We start from the raw sequence: 17956 nt of genomic DNA, 5'->3' as shown, positions 1-17956 counted from the left end.
GTGATAGGAATAAAACGTGATCATAAACGAATGATTTCTCCACTCAAATAAGTGGCGGCTGGGACCAGTAAACAGTATACATACGTCACAAAAAGGTCACCACTTTTCAAGCGGATAGCGCATGTGTTTGGACTGCGGAGAAATCGGAGAACCAGGAGGAAACCTATGAGAACATGCAAACTCCACACCTTTCCAAAAATCAAATACATTTGATTAAGCTATTAGAATTACCTTATTTTATCCATAACCTGCAGAAGAAAAAATGGAATTTATTAGTTACATAAAAAAAGCTATCAGGCATCCTTTTTTTTTTCTTTCAATTGCGAATAGGGATGGGTATTGTTAAGGTTTTAATGGTCTTCCTGATTTATCGATACCTCTTATCGGTTCGGTACTTTAGTGGCTCTCTTATCAATACTTTTAGTGCTGTTTTTTTTAAGAAAAAAATTTGTTTAACTGTATTAGCAACACTTTATTATTATATTTAAATGTAAAATATAACAAAACCAATGATTGTAAAAAAAAAATAAATGCAATTTTTAAAAGAATGTACAATGGTTTGAAGGAAAATAACTCAATTCAATAATGTTTAAGATTTTTCATTAACACATTCACATAAATGAGTTAAAGGTGTTTTGGTAGTTAACAACGTAAAAATAGTCAATAATAATAAGAATAGTTTATTATTAGGCTATTCATAGGCTGTATTTGTAAATACAGCTGACGTAAAGGCATTTTTAATGCTTAGGATTTATTTAGGTTACTGCAAAAAAAATAACAAATACTGTTTTCAATGTAACCAAATGTGTGTGTTTATCAAGGTACTAATTTAGAGAGACCTTATGTGATTGACTGGTAGCATAACAATGTCGATGATGTACCTTTAGCTAGGCAATCGAAGACTTTTCATTTGTCGTTCTGCTTTTAATGCACTTTTGAAAAATGCTTAGCTGGATTGCATGCGTCTGGGGTAAGATGGAGGTAAGAATCCAAGGAATTTTGATGAACTCTGGGAGTCCTGCATGAACGGTTTCTTTGCCATTCCAGATGACTTTATTAATGAGTGATTTGAGTCAGTGCAGAGATGTATGGATGCAGTCCTAAAAGCTCATAGGAGTCATACACAATATTCATTCTTTTTCCACTGCACCACGAATGTATATTCTATAGACAAGACTTTTGTCTAAGCTAAGTCAGACCTTACTGTCCTAATTAAAAAATTAAAAATCAAAGCATGATCATATTTTATTTTGGTAAAAATAAGCGTAATCTTGAGGCTTTTGCCTTTCATATAAGCCACTTCTGATGCCAAATGATCAACTAGAAATCAAGTTATTAAGGGTGTCACGATTTCAATTTTAAATCGAAATCGATCTAAATTTATGCTCAATTTCGATTATCGAATCAAAAAATAGAATCGTCGATGCTGCCACGCCCCCAATGTCATGTCAGCTTGGCTTGCCAAGTGGATAAAACAGGCTTGTTGAGGTGCTTGTTAAGCTGTGCAGATGCAGGAGAACCGTCGACAGGGCTTAAACTTTCAGGGCTCGACAATAAGGACTGCCCGATGGCCCGGGGCCAGAGTGCGAGACGCTCGGGTCAGTGTACAGTGCTGCCTTGTTGCGTGCCAGATCGAGCAGAGCTGCGTGCTGCGACTGTCTGTCAATTGTGTGCAAATACAATCTTACGGTGCTTTCACACATAGACGTTTGTTTCGGAATCTGTCTCGTTTCCCCCGTTAGCGCGGTTTGTTTGGCATATATCCAGCAGTTGCGCTCGTATCCGCGCCAAATCAATCAGTCCCAGATCGCCTGAATGAGACGGTCTCTGCCCTATTGAGCGGATAGATTGTAGTGAGAAAACAAAACAATGCAACGAACTAACGACCCAGACTATATCACAGTGTATTATGATCATGTAATAGCCATATATACGGCTATATGAAGAGAGAATGATGAGCAGGGCAAGATGTCATTCTTACCGGTAAATGCGAAAGTGAAAGCATGCTGAAATATTACCGAGAGCTGTTTATCCAGCCTGATCTCGGTTTATCCGTTAGGAAAATTGACCGAAGGTACTATCTGATCCTTTTTTCATGTTTTAATCTTATAATATGTTGTGTTAGGCCAGTTGTTTTGTTCTTTCTTTCGAGCTGTCAGTGCGGAAATGATCAACATTGATCTGCTTCGCGATCTGATGCAGTCTCGGTTCATCTGCTATATATAACATATGTCTCTCTATTATTTAAGCCTAAAATGCAGAATTCTAGCCAACGTTTCTTTAATAGATTGATTAATTCAATAGATAGATTTTGGTAATTATGTGTGTAACTTACCTTTATTCATTTACTGTATGATTTGGTTATGGGTAAAACAAAGACCATGCAGGTCATGTAGTTTAAACGGTAGGCTACAAATAATTCATTCGTTATTAATTAATTAATTATTCATAATCAAAAATCGAATCGAATCGTGACTTAGGATTCGAAAATGTAATCGAATCGAGAATTTGGAGGATCGTGACACCCTTACAAGTTATTATTTGCTGCTCTTAAAACTTGGAAAGGTGTAGTTCCAAAACACTACTAACACTCATCAAGACCTCCTTGTACATGAATTATTTATATCCAGGACACTGGTTCTTCTTGAAAGAAGCTCAGGAATACAATTGAGCTCTTTGAGCAATGTTTTGTAAATTGAGCAAAGACATTAGTGATGCTTAGTACTGAATTTAGTACTAAACTTAGCTAAATTAACACGCTTGATAACTTTTATAAAAAAGTTTCACTTTCTTCATCTCATTCACCAAACAAGTTCTGCATGCATGTCTAACTAGTTGATAAATGGCACGTCTCAAAGTGTTGCAGACTTTCAGCATACTGACATAGGGTGTTCATTACTCATCTTTAAATTGACTGCTTTGAGGCATCCAGTAATAAGGAAATATGATCGTTTCCTTTTTCCATTGCCTGAATATCATCTCTAATTACATTTCTGCTCCATGTTAAATGAATGCTCTCCGCCATTGCCTCTTCATTTCTGTTAGCATTCCAGAAAGTTCTCGTACACAGGCTCAGATTGCTGCTTTTAGGTATACCTACAAACAACCACATAGATTGGTGTTCATTTTGCTTTGCTTGTGTTTTCAGAGGAAACAAGCTTGGTTTCCAAATGGCTGCTTTCGAGTAGTCTATTGATCACGAATGAGGACGACTGCTGCATGATAATGTCAGATTCATGGGTCTACATGTACGTTCAGAAATAAAATACGACCAGTAGAGAAAATTAGGCCATTTTGTGTTTCAAAGATTCCGGCGAAATCATGTGAAGTACTACGATTTGGGGCTTTGATGAACAAAAGGTTGAATGGAACTTTGTAGAGAAACAAATATGTGAATGTTGGCACAAATCAAAGCAGTTTAAGGCATCTCTATTGGCACCTGCCTTTTCAGCAGGATTTCAGTTTGGATCATAACAGAGTTCAAAGAAAGGATGTAACTGAAGATCTTGGGAGGGAAGCTGTTAGGCAGATTAGCATCTTCGCTTCCAACTTCCTTTGCACAGGTGAAATGCAGTTAATTAAAAATCAGTCCATGTTAGCGTCATTCACAGTGCTTATGACATCCTTTCTTAAACAAGAAAATGAAAAGAGAGTGGAAATGGGACAGAGCTGCGCTTTAACACACCACTCTTTGCTTTCTATAACTATGAAAGCAAAATATTGAATAAGCAGAGATGAGTTCACCTTGCCCCCTTTTCCAAGATGTAAAATAAGTCTCTGATGTCCCTAGAGTGTGTATATGAAGATTTAAGCTCAAAATACCACACAAATAATGTTATTTATTTATTTATTTTTATTTATTTTTATAAATTTCCCAATTACACTTCAATCCTATCTGCGCCATTTTGTTGACTGTCACTTTAAATTCAAATTTACGGTGGCCGAGAGAGCTTACCGCGTTGCAATTTAAGAAAACACACCAAAAAATTCCAGCAAATAAAGAAACGATCTTCATCAACTTGACAGCACACGTGTTGCAAATCGGTCACAACACAAACAACTGAAGATACATGCGGCAAAATGGTCACAAGACTTGCAAGTATCCACGTGAACACAATGTTTCAAGGGGTCCCAAAAACATGACGGACCCTGCTGATATATGAATGTGTTATTATGCCGTGACTGTTGCTCAGTGAAGTGATTGGTGGTCTTTGCAAGGTGAGTTGTTTTTTGTTTATTTTAATATCCTGATTACACGACATAATAAACCCATAATAACGCATATCTATAATAACACATCCATATCTCAACAGGGTCTGTCATGTTTGAATGGTTTGTGAGCACATTTAAATGCACAGAGCATGCCATGTTATCTGATAGTTGTATGAAATAATTCCAAAAGGCATTTATCTGTGTACAACCACATAAAACAACACAAAAAAAACTATGTATATGTCGAGTTCAGCAGCTAATCAGCCGGAATCAGCTGAGGTGATGTGATTGCGATCAGCGAGATCTAGCTGTCACTCAAGCAGCCACGCCCTAATTATAGAAACTTAATATAACAATTTAAACAAAACGGATGAGTTCTAAAAAAAATTCACTCCCTTACAGTTGTCATAAAGGGTAATATTAGCTATATGCACCAAAATTGTTTTTGTTTTTTGTACCAAGCTGCAAACGCCTTTTTTCTGCTGTAAAGTTGGCCATTTTAACATTGGGGTCATTAGAAATGTGCTCTATTATGGAGCTAAGACTAGCAGAATTTCGATGAATTGCAGTTTCAGTTACTTCCGTATTAGCTCCACGAGGGAGAGCTGGAGGTTGCCGCTTGCTTGGAACATTATCAACCACTACTATTCATACAGCAGCATATCTGACATGCTCACATTAGTGCATCTGTTACCTGTAATAACTCTATTCTGGGATAGTGGCAGATCTAGACTGTTTTGCTGAAAAGCCTCTTTAACAGTTCCTATGGTGACAACCTACCACATATACAGTACCTATACCTATAACATACCCCTAGGTTAAGGTGTGATCATTTACTTTCCTTTTTCTCTTATACCTCTTTCTAGTTATCTTGCTTTGTCTTCTCTCCTGCCTGGCTTGATTGTGCAATCAAAACATCCATCAGGTGATCCACAAGCAGACTTCGCCACATGTCCACCCCCACTCTAAAGCAAACGCTCTGACAGCTCCTTCCTATAAACGAGACCCGGCATCCATTATGCGACAGAATTCATCACAGCCCTCCCAAACAGCATTGACACTGACACACAAAGTATGAAAATGCAATAACAGCAGCCAGGTGTGTGTGTTTGTGTGCGTGTGTGTGTGTTCACAGAGCAAAATAAATGTGATATTCATCCCAAACCCTACTTAGAAGCCCTGCTTTACATATTCACTTTACACATGCACATCATTTCCACAGCACCCTGCATATATTCCACGCATCCTCTTTATAGCAGTCACCGATGTGTAATTTTCCAACCCCCCCTGTCTCTTTTTATTTTTTGACGGCTGTAAGTTGCACCACCAGCAGCTGTAGTAATATGTTAAGCAAATGCTTCTTTCTTCAAAATGGTGGTTTGTGGCAGACAGCTCCATTTGGCTGATAGTTTCTCCCAGCGTGTGTCCCGGTCTGCGGTTATCATTCATCCACCGCTCTTGGCACATAAGCGACACCATGTGCCACGTCAGTTCTCCTTCCCTTATATCTCCTCCACCCATGCAGGCAGTCTGACTTAAAGCTTTAATTACCTATGCTTATTTTGGATTTTGATGTACTTAGTGTTTTATTTTTAATATAACAACCCTTTGATTTGTTATCTAATAGGAGACGGCAACCCTTTTCAGATCGGTTGTTGTAGACCAGGGATGCTCAACCCTGTTCCTGGAGATCGACCTTCCTACAGAGTTCAGCTCCAGCCCTGATCAAACACACCTGAACCAACTAATTAGGACCTGATTGGCACTGGATAATTACAGACAGGTGTGTTTGATAATGGTTGCAACTGAAATCTGCAGGAAGGTAGATCTCCAGGAACAGGGTTGAGCACCCCTGTTGTAGACGTTAAACATTACAGCCTATTTTAAATGCCAGTCAATTCTCAAGCTTACACTTATCAGATGTTTGATTTAATAGTAAAAACAATAGTTTATTTGGTGTGCTGTCCAGGGAGAGGGCTCTTAGCTCGGTAGCCGGCAGCTAGCTCTCTGCAACTCTCACATGGTCGCCCACTGAAGCTAAGCAGGGCTGCGCCCGGTCAGTACCTGGATGGGAGACCACTTGGGAAAGCTAGGTTGCTGCCGGAAGTGGTGTTAGTGAGGCCAGCAGGGGGCGCCCAACCTGCGGTCTGTGTGGGTCCTAATGCCCCAGTATAGTGACGGGGACTCTATACTGCTCAGTGAGCGCCGTCTTTCGGATGAGACGTTAAACCGAGGTCCCGACTCTCTGTGGTCGTTAAAAATTCCAGGATGTCCTTCGAAAAAGAGTAGGGGTTTAACCCCGGCATCCTGGCCAAATCTGCCCACTGGCCTCTGTCCATCATGGCCTCCTAACCCTCCCCATATCATGATTGGCATATCATCACTCTGTCTCCTCTCCACCAATCAGCTGGTGTGTGGTGTGCGGTCTGGCGCAAAATGGCTGCCGTCGCGTCATCCAGGTGGATGCTGCACACTGGTGGTGGATGAGGAGATCCCCCCCCCCCGATTGTGTAAAGCGCTTTGAGTGTCCAGAAAAGCGCTATATAAATGTAACGAATTATTATTATTATTATTATTAAAAACACCCTAACTTTTGTTATTCCCCTTGTCAGGAAAGAAAGAGGTAGGGGGTTCGAGCGAAGTGTGAAGTCCAGACTCGGAACACCGCCCCTAGTTTAACTAGATATTCAATTTTAAAAGAGAGGCATCAAGGTGGTGGAGGAATGCTGTCGAGAGATAATCCAGGTAGGATGAGCTTGATGTGTATTGCTGATTGGATAATAGAATTATTGTCAATGATGAATTAGAATTGTCGAAACATCTGCGCATGCTCCTTGCAAAATTTGTTTATAAAACACTATAAGAGTGCCATGATCAAAAGGAATTGTGTAGTTTAAACACAATTCAAGAGTTCACACTTAGCTGATGATTGTTTATAAAGCTTGTTTGGCGTGCTGTCCTAGGAGAGAGCCCTGAGGTCATAAGATCCTCGAGCTTGTGGCTCCCTCCCGTTTGCAAGGTGAAAGGGGAGTTTCAGCTCAGGTAGATCTCGAGAACTCCCCTGCTGTAGTAGCTACTGAATAGATAGTGGTTGCTCCTAAGAGATAACTACCTACTAGGAGCATGTCTGTGGTGCCGATATGGATTAGTCAATTAACTTTAGTTGCATGTTTTTAGACAGTGGGAGGAAGCCAGGAACCCGGTGGAAACCCACATTAGCAATAGGGAGAACGAGTAAACTCCGCACAGAAACGTTGGCTTGGTAAGGACTAGAACCAGTGATGCTCTTTGCTGTGAGGCAACAGATTTTTATCAAACTTCGCAGAAATACCAAAAAACGTTTGCAAATTCCGTCTGGCCCTATTCATTAGATACACCTTACTAGTACAGGGTTGGACCCCCTTTTCCATTCAGAATTGCCTTATTCCTTTGTGACATCGATACAGCAAGATACTGGAAAATTCCTCAAACATTTTGGTCAATATTGACATGATAGCATCACACAGTTGCAGTAGATTTGTCGTCTGCACATCCATGATGCGAATCTCTGGTTCCACCACATCCCAAAGGTCCAAAGGTGCTCTATTGGATTGAGATCTGGTGACTGTGGAGGCCATTTAAATACAATGAACTCATTGTCATGTTCAAGAAACCAGTTTGAGATTATTTGCGATTTATGACATGGAGTGTTATCCTGCTGGAATTGGCCATCAGAAGATGAGTACACTGTGGTCATAAAAGGAAGAACATGGTCAGCAACAATACTCAGGTAGGCTGTGGCGTTGACACAATGCTCAATTGGTACTAATGGACCCAAAGAGTGCCAAGAAAATATCCCCCACACCATTACACCACCACCATCAGCCTGAACCGTTGATATAAGGCAGAATGGATCCATGCTTTCATGTTGTTAACGCCAAATTCTGACCCTACCATCCGAATGTTGCAGCAGAAATCGAGACTCATCAGTTCAGGCAATGTTTTTGGAATCTTCTGTGTCCAATTTTGGTGAGTCTGTGTGAATTGTAGCCTCAGTTTCCTGTTCTTAGCTGACAGTAGTGGCACCCGGTGTGGTCTTCTGCTGCTGTAGCCCATCCGCCTCAAGGTTGGACGTGTTGTGTGCTCAGAGATGCTCTTCTGCAGACCTCGGTTGTAACGAGTGCTAATTTGAGTTACTGTTGCCTTTCTATCAGCTGAAACCAGTCTGGCCATTCTCTAGCATCAACAAGGCATTTGTGCCCACAGAACCGCCGCTCACTGGATATCTTCTCTTTTTCTGACTATTCTCTGTAAACCCTAGAGATGGTTGTGCATCAAAATTCCAGTAGATCAGCAGTTTCTGAAATCCTCAGACCAGCTTGTGCAAGGTCTGGAGAAGCACTTTATCAGGGTCCTGGAGAAGCACTTTATCAGCATCTAGACCAGCAGCCTGTAAGTACATTTAAGATTTGTTTCAGTTGTTGTGTATGGTTTGAGGACTTGTTTCCAGCTGTTTGTGTAAAGTTGTAGGACATTTAAACTTGCTTTCAGTTGTGTATAATACTAGAAGTTGTTTAGCCACTGTTTCCTTGGTTACTATAAGAGCTTGTGTAGCGAACGCAAACGCGGTTTCGCGTCGTCCGCCTCAGTTTCGGCCCTTGTTTTGACTCTCGAGGCGTGTCCAGCTGAATTCAATCAGCTAGTGCTTTAGGGGTTATATAAACAACTAGTTCACCGCGGCAGCGGTCGCGGCAGCCTCGTGTGAAGACCGCCTCGTGTGCGCGACTCCACCGAGCAAAGACACCGACAAAGCACTTGAGTACTTTACTGTATTGTTTTTACTTTACACTTATTTTTTGTTGTCAGTGCACTTTTATTATGTGTTTTCTAATTCCTGTTGTTACTAACACTCGCAAAACACGGGAGGTGCGCTGCAGGCGTAATCCTCACAACCTTCGTTCAATACATGTATCTACTATTTCACAACTCTCTCTCTCCGTGGGCCTCTGGAATTGTCAATCAGCTGTTAACAAGGCTGATTTTATTACCTCCATAGCTACATATTCTGACTATAATCTCATGGCTCTAACTGAGACCTGGTTGAGGCCGGAGGACACTGCTACACATGCTACTCTTTCTGCTAATTTCTCTTTTTCCCACACTCCTCGTCAGACAGGGAGAGGGGGTGGGACTGGACTACTAATTTCCAAAGAATGGAAATTTACTCTGATACCGTCCCTGTCAACAATCAGCTCCTTTGAATTCCATGCAGTCACCATTATCCACCCCTTCTACATAAATGTGGTTGTCATCTACCGCCCACCAGGTAAATTAGGTCACTTCCTAGATGAACTGGATGTTCTTCTCTCATCTTTTTCTAATTTTGCCACTCCCTTATTGGTGCTAGGTGACTTCAACATTTACGTTGACAAACCGCAAGCTGCAGACTTTCAGACTTTGCTTGCCTCTTTTGACCTAAAAAGAGCACCTACTTCTGCTACCCACAAATCAGGTAATCAGCTAGACCTTATTTACACACGACACTGCTTCACTGATCAAACAATAGTAACTCCACTACAAATATCTGATCATTTCCTTCTGTCTCTCAACATCCACATTACTCCTGAGCCGCCACACACTCCTACACTGGTTACCTTTCGCAGAAACCTACGATCTCTCTCACCCAATAGACTATCCACCATTGTTTCAGACTCTCTTCCTCCATCTCGCAAACTCACTGCACTTGATTCGAACAGTGCCACTAATACACTCTGCTCCACACTAGCATCATGTCTAGACCGATTATGTCCTCTTGCATCCAGGCCAGCCCGTGCCAGTCCTCCTGCACCCTGGCTCTCGGATGCTCTCCGTGAGCATCGCTCAAAACTTCGGGCTGCGGAGAGAATTTGGCGGAAAACTAAAAATCCTGCACATCTCTTAACATACCAAACTCTTCTGTCCTCTTTCTCAGCTGAGGTTACTTCTGCAAAGCAGACGTATTACCGTCTGAAAATCAACAATGCCACTAATCCTCGCCTACTTTTTAAAACATTTTCCTCCCTCCTCTATTCTCCTCCTCCACCCGCATCCTCCACACTTACTACTGATGACTTTGCTACATTCTTCTGCACCAAAACTGCAAAAATCAGTGCTCAATTTGCTGCACCTACAACAAACACGCAAGATACAACACCAACACCACACACACTCACCTCTTTTTCTCAGCTCTCTGAGTCTGAGGTGTCCAAACTTGTGCTATCTAGCCATGCAACCACCTGTCCACTCGATCCCATTCCCTCTCATCTCTTGCAAGCCATCTCTCCTGCAGTCATACCAACACTGACTCACATAATTAACACATCTCTTGACTCTGGTTTATTCCCCACTACATTTAAGCAGGCTAGGGTAACCCCACTGCTAAAGAAACCCAACCTGGACCATACGCTACTTGAAAACTACAGACCAGTATCCCTGCTTCCATTCATGGCCAAGATTCTGGAGAAAGTAGTGTTCAATCAAGTCCTGGACTTTCTTACTCAAAACAATCTCATGGACAACAAGCAATCCGGCTTTAAGAAAGGCCACTCAACTGAGACTGCCCTGCTCTCGGTCGTGGAGGATCTCAGACTGGCTAAAGCAGACTCTAAATCATCAGTCCTCATTTTGCTGGACTTGTCAGCTGCTTTTGACACTGTCAACCACCAGATCCTGCTATCTACGCTTGAGTCACTGGGCGTTGCGGGCACTGTTATACAATGGTTCAGATCTTACCTCTCTGACAGGTCATTCAGGGTGTCTTGGAGGGGAGAGGTGTCCAACCTACAGCATCTAAACACTGGGGTACCTCAAGGCTCTGTTCTTGGGCCACTTCTCTTCTCCATCTACACATCATCTCTAGGACCAGTCATCCAGAGACATGGATTCTCCTACCACTGCTATGCTGATGATACCCAGCTATACCTCTCTTTTCATCCTGATGATCCCTCGGTTCCAGCTCGTATCTCAGCCTGCCTGTTGGATATTTCACACTGGATGAAAGATCATCATCTTCAGCTGAACCTCGCAAAAACGGAAATGCTTGTAGTTTCTGCCAACCCGACTCTACACCATAACTTTTCAATCCAGATGGATGGGGCAACCATTACTGCATCCAAAATGGTGAAAAGCCTTGGAGTAACGATTGATGACCAACTAAACTTCTCTGACCACATTTCTAGAACTGCTCGATCGTGCAGATTTGCACTCTATAACATCAGAAAGATCCGACCCTTCTTATCTGAACATGCAGCTCAACTCCTTGTTCAAGCTCTTGTTCTCTCCAAACTGGATTACTGCAACTCTCTACTAGCTGGGCTTCCAGCTAACTCTATCAAGCCTCTTCAACTGCTCCAGAATGCAGCAGCACGAGTTGTCTTCAATGAACCTAAACGAGCACATGTCACTCCGCTGCTAGTCCGTTTGCACTGGCTGCCAGTTGCTGCTCGCATCAAATTCAAAACTCTGATGTTTGCCTATAAAGTGACTTCTGGCCTAGCACCTTCTTATCTGCACTCACTTCTGCAGATCTATGTGCCCTCCAGAAACTTGCGTTCTGTGAATGAACGTCGCCTCGTGGTTCCATCCCAAAGAGGAAAAAAATCACTTTCGCGAACGCTCACGCTCAATCTGCCCAGTTGGTGGAATGAACTCCCTAACTGCATCAGAACAGCAGAGTCACTCGCTATTTTCAAGAAACGACTAAAAACTCAACTATTTAGTCTCCACTTCACTTCCTAATCTGCAATTGCCTATTTGAATATCACACTAACTGTACAAAAAAAAAAAAAAAAAAAAAAAAAAAAATTACTAACACTTCCCTTCTTAGACTTTACAGACCTGAAACTTGCCTTTAGTACTTATTCATTGTTGCTCTTAGTGGTGTAAATTGCTTCCTTGTCCTCATTTGTAAGTCGCTTTGGATAAAAGCGTCTGCTAAATGACTAAATGTAAATGTAAATGTAAATGTTTGAATTGCAGAGTGTTTGGAAGCGGGACAGTAAATTTGACGCTATTCTATCTTCTGGCTGCCATCATCAGTCTTACACAATTTTTTTCCTTTTTTTCTTTTTCTTTTATTATTTCAGCAAATAAGATTGCTAAACAATTATTTGTTGTACTCTCCCAAGTTTTCCTTACTATGACCACTTCCGTTACCGAGAACCCCATAAATGTGAAAAGGTTCCATTCGATAGCGTAATCACATCTTTGCAGTTTTTAATTGCGTTCAGTTTTAAAAGCAGAGTTTAACCAGTTAAACTCTGCGGACCCAGTCATCGACTTTCGCCTAAAGATTTGAAGGGCTAGCATTGCACCACACCAAATGGTTCATACATGACACATGTACAAGTTATAGCTCAAATAAAAAGCTCTTGTCGATGCTCATATGTTTCTAGCATTCTTTTTTCCGAATTGTATTCACATATCAAACAGTTGCTGAATGAATCGCGGTGTTTCCATTGCGCAGAAGTGAAAACAATACATTTATGATCAATAAGCAGCCCTAGATAGCACAGACAGCTGTCATCTCTTACCTTATGCTGTGCGCTTCAGGGCCATTTTTCCTCTGTTTTTGAGGTGATGTGCATAAGTAATCCTTTTATATGTCTGACGTGGTCCAAACACAGTGAATTATGTTTGATCAAACACAAAGAGTAGTGAAATATGAAAACAATGATCGATCCCTGTGGCTTGTATAGCACCTCTCATCAGTTGGAATACAATAACTTTTGCCTAGATTATGGTAGAGACATTTTTCTTTTTGCCTATGATTACAGACATGTGCAGGAACCACCAAAATTTATTACAGCACCCTAGACCACACATAATCTAAAAGGTACACTTTCAAATTTGAGTTTATAAAAAAAAAATACAAAAAACGACGCTTTTTTAGGTGTTTATTCAAACACAGACAACGTATTCATTTATTTTAAACACTTTCAATAGTGTTTTGTGAAAATTCAAAGGGTTTTCTTTAAAATGATACCACATTTCTGCATTTACACCTCTGCATGTGGATTTGGGAAGCTTTTAAATTTGGGTAGGCAAAATCCTGGTGGAAATCCCAACATAGCAGCAGAGTTTAACTGGTTAAACCATCAGGTAAAACGTTATTATTAATATTTTTTTCTTAAACCTCGACTGTGAATGTGCTAGTGGGGAAGGAAGAAAGCTTTCAGAGAGTGTTAAAATGCCATTGACCCGTATGGCAAGTTGTGTAACATGACCTGATCCTCAAAATCAATCAAACTACAACACAAGAGTATAAGACACATGCTGTAATTTACACCACATACACAATAGACACGGTGGGTCTTGTCAATCCTCATTCTCTCACATTCTTTTTTTTCCACCACAATGCAATCAATACAAGTTAAAGCTCAAATTTCCGAAGCCTGCTTTATGTATTCATCCCACCGGCATCATCTGTTATCCCTAATATAACATTTCTTTGAATGCGCAACACTGAATGTCCTCGACCCGCTGGAAATCGATACGTACATGTTGGGGGGCGTATGGTAACCGTACTTAAGGACTCCTAGAGGACTGCGCATTGTCCGTGAAATGTATTCATTAAGGGCCGTTACGGTACACCTCCACCCTTCGCCCACAGATCAGTCCTTACTGGCCGCCGAAGATTTCAAAATGACCTTTTCGGGCTTATAAACAGTGCGTGTGGAATCACTTTATTCCTGCACTCTGCTAATGAGAACAAAGCGGTTGTCAGTAGTTTGATTAATGCTTTTTTTCATACGCTGGCAGAGCAGGAGATCATAAAGAAGTCATTTTCCAACTTCCTCCCTGTCTGTTCAACGTTCAAAGACTAAAGGTCCGTATCACGGTAGCTAAAAGCCACATGGCGTCTAAAGCGAAGGTTATGAGGCTTCTTTTTTTTTGTGGTGAAGAGCAACTAACATCCCCCGTAAGCACCGGGATTGAGCTGGAGAAGTGAATCTTGGAGACACTGTTGGCTATGATGGAGCTGATGTAGGTTATTCTTCGGTGGATGAATGAGGTCTTTCTTTGAGTGCTTTTTCTGAGTGTGGAGTGGATGATGGAGGAATGAACGCTGCCTGAAGGAACTGAAGGCCATGGGCTCTTGAGGCTGATCGGCATGGAGGAGATGCAAGACAAATAAGTTGTGAATTAGAATCTTCTGGGAGATTGAGGGCAAAACGACCTTGCAATACAACAGCTTTAGTTTATAGAGATCTTAAAGTCGGTTCTTTGAAAACATGATGATCTGCGTTAACTTTAAAGCTAAAACTTTTGAATGATATTGCATTATTATTATTATTATTATTATTATTATTATTATTATTATTATTCACACTAACATATAATAACAACAACAATAATAATAATATATGTTCATTAATATTATAAGATGTTTATTTTATGACACACGTGTTTTATTTCAGCTGGGAAATAATAATAATAATAATAATAATAATAATAATATTACTAGTAACAATAATAATAATAATAACAATAATAATAATGATAATAATAATAAAGTTTATTTATTTATTATAAGATTAAACTTGTTTTTTTGAGCTAGGAAATATTAATACAGTAATAATAATGTTATTATTATTACTACTAATACTACCACTAATAATAATATTAATAATAAGAACAAATAAAATTAATAATAATACATGTTTATTAATATTATAAAATGTTTATTATTTGAAACAAACTTCTTTTATTTCAGCTGGGAAATAATAATAATAATAATAATAATAATAATAATAATTTAATTTTTGATCAATCATGACTTTATCGTGAAAACTTCCATATGCACACTTTACACTAAATAAATTGTGCGTATTTAAGGACTGAGACCCATTGTTAGTTTAAAGCTTAGTTAAAATGAAATAAATTTAACTGTGAAATTTCATTTTTGAGTTGTTTACTTACTTACAAAACATACTAAAATGTTGTCACGTCTATTGTTTTTCATGTTGTCAGTGTATAACGTTGACATGAAATGCTTTCACACCTAAACATTTGTCTCGTTTGCCCAGCTAGCGCAGTTCGTTTAACGTAAGTGAATCCACCAATCATGCTCGGATCACTGGAAAGAGGTGGTCTTGGCTTGATTGAAATGAACTCTGGAGCGGATCGATTGTACTGAGAAAGCGTTACGATCCGAGCTTGGCTATATCGCAGTGTTTTCTGGATGTGTAATTGGCATATGGCTAGAGAGAATTATGAGTAGGGCGGAAGATCATTCCAGACATCCCAAGTCTCCTGGAAGTTCCGGGAGTCTCTTGCAAATGCACAGACACTCCCGAACGCCCACAAATGAGTGATAATCTCCCGGTAATCACGCGTCTCCCTCCCAGTCTTCAAATACGTTGTGCACTCTTCTCACTCCTCCACACCGCATCCCTCCTCACTCTTCAGACCCCCCCCCCCACACACACACACACACACACACATGCAGACACATGACTTATTTTAGCTATTTTGGTCCGTTTAAAAAAAACTTTGTTGCGTTAAAGTGAACCGCACCAAGAGCAAAGAGCAACAATGTAGCAATTTTAATCCCGGTTTTGCAACAAATGAATCGATTCACAGCTGTGAAAGCACCCTGAGATAGTCCTATATCCTCTATCCAACCCAAGCTTATTCTGGAAACGTAGCCCCTCGGACGTTTCTGGAGACCGCGATTTACGTGGCCTGAGGTCCGTAAAGGCCGCGTTTGGTTTTTTTCGAGCGAACGCCGCGGGGCGGTGTGGCGCCGCTCCGCCCCTCCTCTTCGTGCTCGCCGGCCGACGGCTCACCTCCGAGTGGAGGGCTTTTTTTTTCACAGCGTTGCGTCGGCGGAGCGGAGGCCCCGGACAAGGAGGAGGAGCCGGAGCCGGCCGCGGTGGACGACGACCGGGATCGAGTCCGGGGAACAGCAGGTTCCGGAAATCAGGTAAGACGAAAAACAGAATCCGAAAAATAAGGTCGAACGCGGTCGAAATCTAAGACAAGGGCTTTTGCTTTTTTTTTTTTTTTTTTCGATCCGACGGCTTTTCGCGCGAGAACGGCGCGCGCTCCCAAGAGGCGCCCGCCCGAGACGCGAAAAAGCGCGCACACCAAAACAAAAAACTGTTCAAATACGTACCTCCCGGGACGTAAATCGCGGTCCGCAGAAATGTCCGCGGGGCTACGTTTCCACAATGAGCCCAGGTTGCCCCTATCATGATGTAGATATGATTCTAACATATTTAGCCCCGCCCTAAATCCATTCCATGTGGCCAAAAGTGAAGAAAGCTTATTTTAAGAAGGGGGAAGGAAATACATTTGTGTAAGTGAAAGGTATTTGATTAAAGATTGTGGAACCAAACATTTTTTAACCTAATAAAGTACACAACTACATTGTTTCAGTGTTTTTCAACCACATTCCTGGAGGACCACCGACACTGTGTTTTGGATGTCTCCTTTGTCTGTCACACCCATTACAGCTCTTTCAATCTTTGCTAATGAGCTGATGATCTGAATCACGTGTGTTAGATTGAGACATAGAAAATGACCAGAGCTGGTGGTCCTCCAGAAACATGGTTGAGAAACTCTAGTTTATAACAACCATTACTACATACATATTAAAATAAGAAGAGTGAAATTAGATTTCATGCTGACTTTAAAGACTTTGGATTGTTATACGCAGTGCGCTGTGCGTCTACACAAATGGGTAGTTGCGCCCCTGAGAGCAAGTAATGGTTGAACATTAGCACTCAAGATACACTTCATCCAGTTAGCTTCTGAATGGAAATGTTTTTACACCGAGCTGTGTGTTATGATATTACTCACGGCTGTCAAACCCTTTCTAGAGGCACCCAAAATATGTTTATTCTCTTTCCTTCTACACACACACACACCGCAAAAAAGAACATCGCTCTTGTAAAAACCCATTATGGTGACAGGCTTTTTTCACTCTCCGGTTTGATGTCTCAGACTTGAATCTTAACTTCGCAAGTTGACTGTTGAAGTTGACCTGACTGACTTTGGTTTACAATTTAAAGAGAAGCTTACAAGCAAGAGAGAGAGAGAGAGAGAGAGAGAGAGAGAGAACATGGATTTAATTATATCACACTATTATCAAACCAATCTTACTATATGGGAGTGAAATTTGGGCACCAGTATTAAAATTTAAAAATTGGAATTAAAGCTTAATTGAACGAACACAATTAGAATTTGCTAAAAACATATTACATTTCCACAGAAACACCTCTAACATTATCTGCAGGGCAATAATGTGTTTATACCCGCTAAACCTGGAGATTCAGAAACGAGCTGTTCAGTTCTGGCTGCACCTTAGACTTAGACTTAGACTTAGAAAACTTTATTGATCCCGCAGGAAATTGCTTATGTAATGACTGCCATAACACACAAAACACAGAAACACAAAACCACAAGACAAAATAAATAAATTAAGTAAGTGAAATAAGTCACATAAATCCAACCAGTCTATAAAAGGAAACAGCCACAATACATAAGTATACAAACTATTATATAAGATATTACACTTAAAAGAATCAGTGGTAACTAATACTATTAAGTCATATATCAAGTAATGAAAATAATATTAACCAAAACTAATAATATTACACATAAAACAATTACACATAAAATAATTCAAGTAGTAAAGTGATTCAGCACTCATTTAAAAAACAATGATATTGCACTAAAAATATTTAAGGGGGTCACCTGCATCAGTCTGACCCCCAGTCTG

General features: G+C 40.6%; 1 protein-coding gene across 9 annotated transcripts in view; it reads left to right on the top strand.

The window, feature by feature from the left end:
* Positions 1-17956, top strand: part of LOC137490698 (bis(5'-adenosyl)-triphosphatase-like) — a 746092-nt gene that overhangs the window by 561764 nt on the left and 166372 nt on the right. Inside the window, exon 6 of one of the 9 annotated variants that reach the window (XR_015502293.1) lies at positions 5079-5374. The exons of 7 other annotated variants lie outside the window; for them this stretch is intronic. Coding sequence is in view for 1 of the 2 variants with exons in the window: in XM_087273183.1 (XP_087129309.1) it covers positions 5079-5113 (35 nt within the window). In the remaining variant the exon portion in view is untranslated. Of the gene's footprint in view, positions 1-5078; positions 5380-17956 lie in introns of those variants that run through there. One more of the 9 variants, XM_087273183.1, reaches the window with a different exon arrangement.

Source organism: Danio rerio, chromosome 11 (genome assembly GCF_052040795.2).
Source record: "Danio rerio strain M-AB ecotype USA chromosome 11, GRCz13ab, whole genome shotgun sequence".
Taxonomy (NCBI): domain Eukaryota; kingdom Metazoa; phylum Chordata; class Actinopteri; order Cypriniformes; family Danionidae; genus Danio; species Danio rerio.
This window is presented reverse-complemented; position numbering and strand designations above follow the sequence as displayed.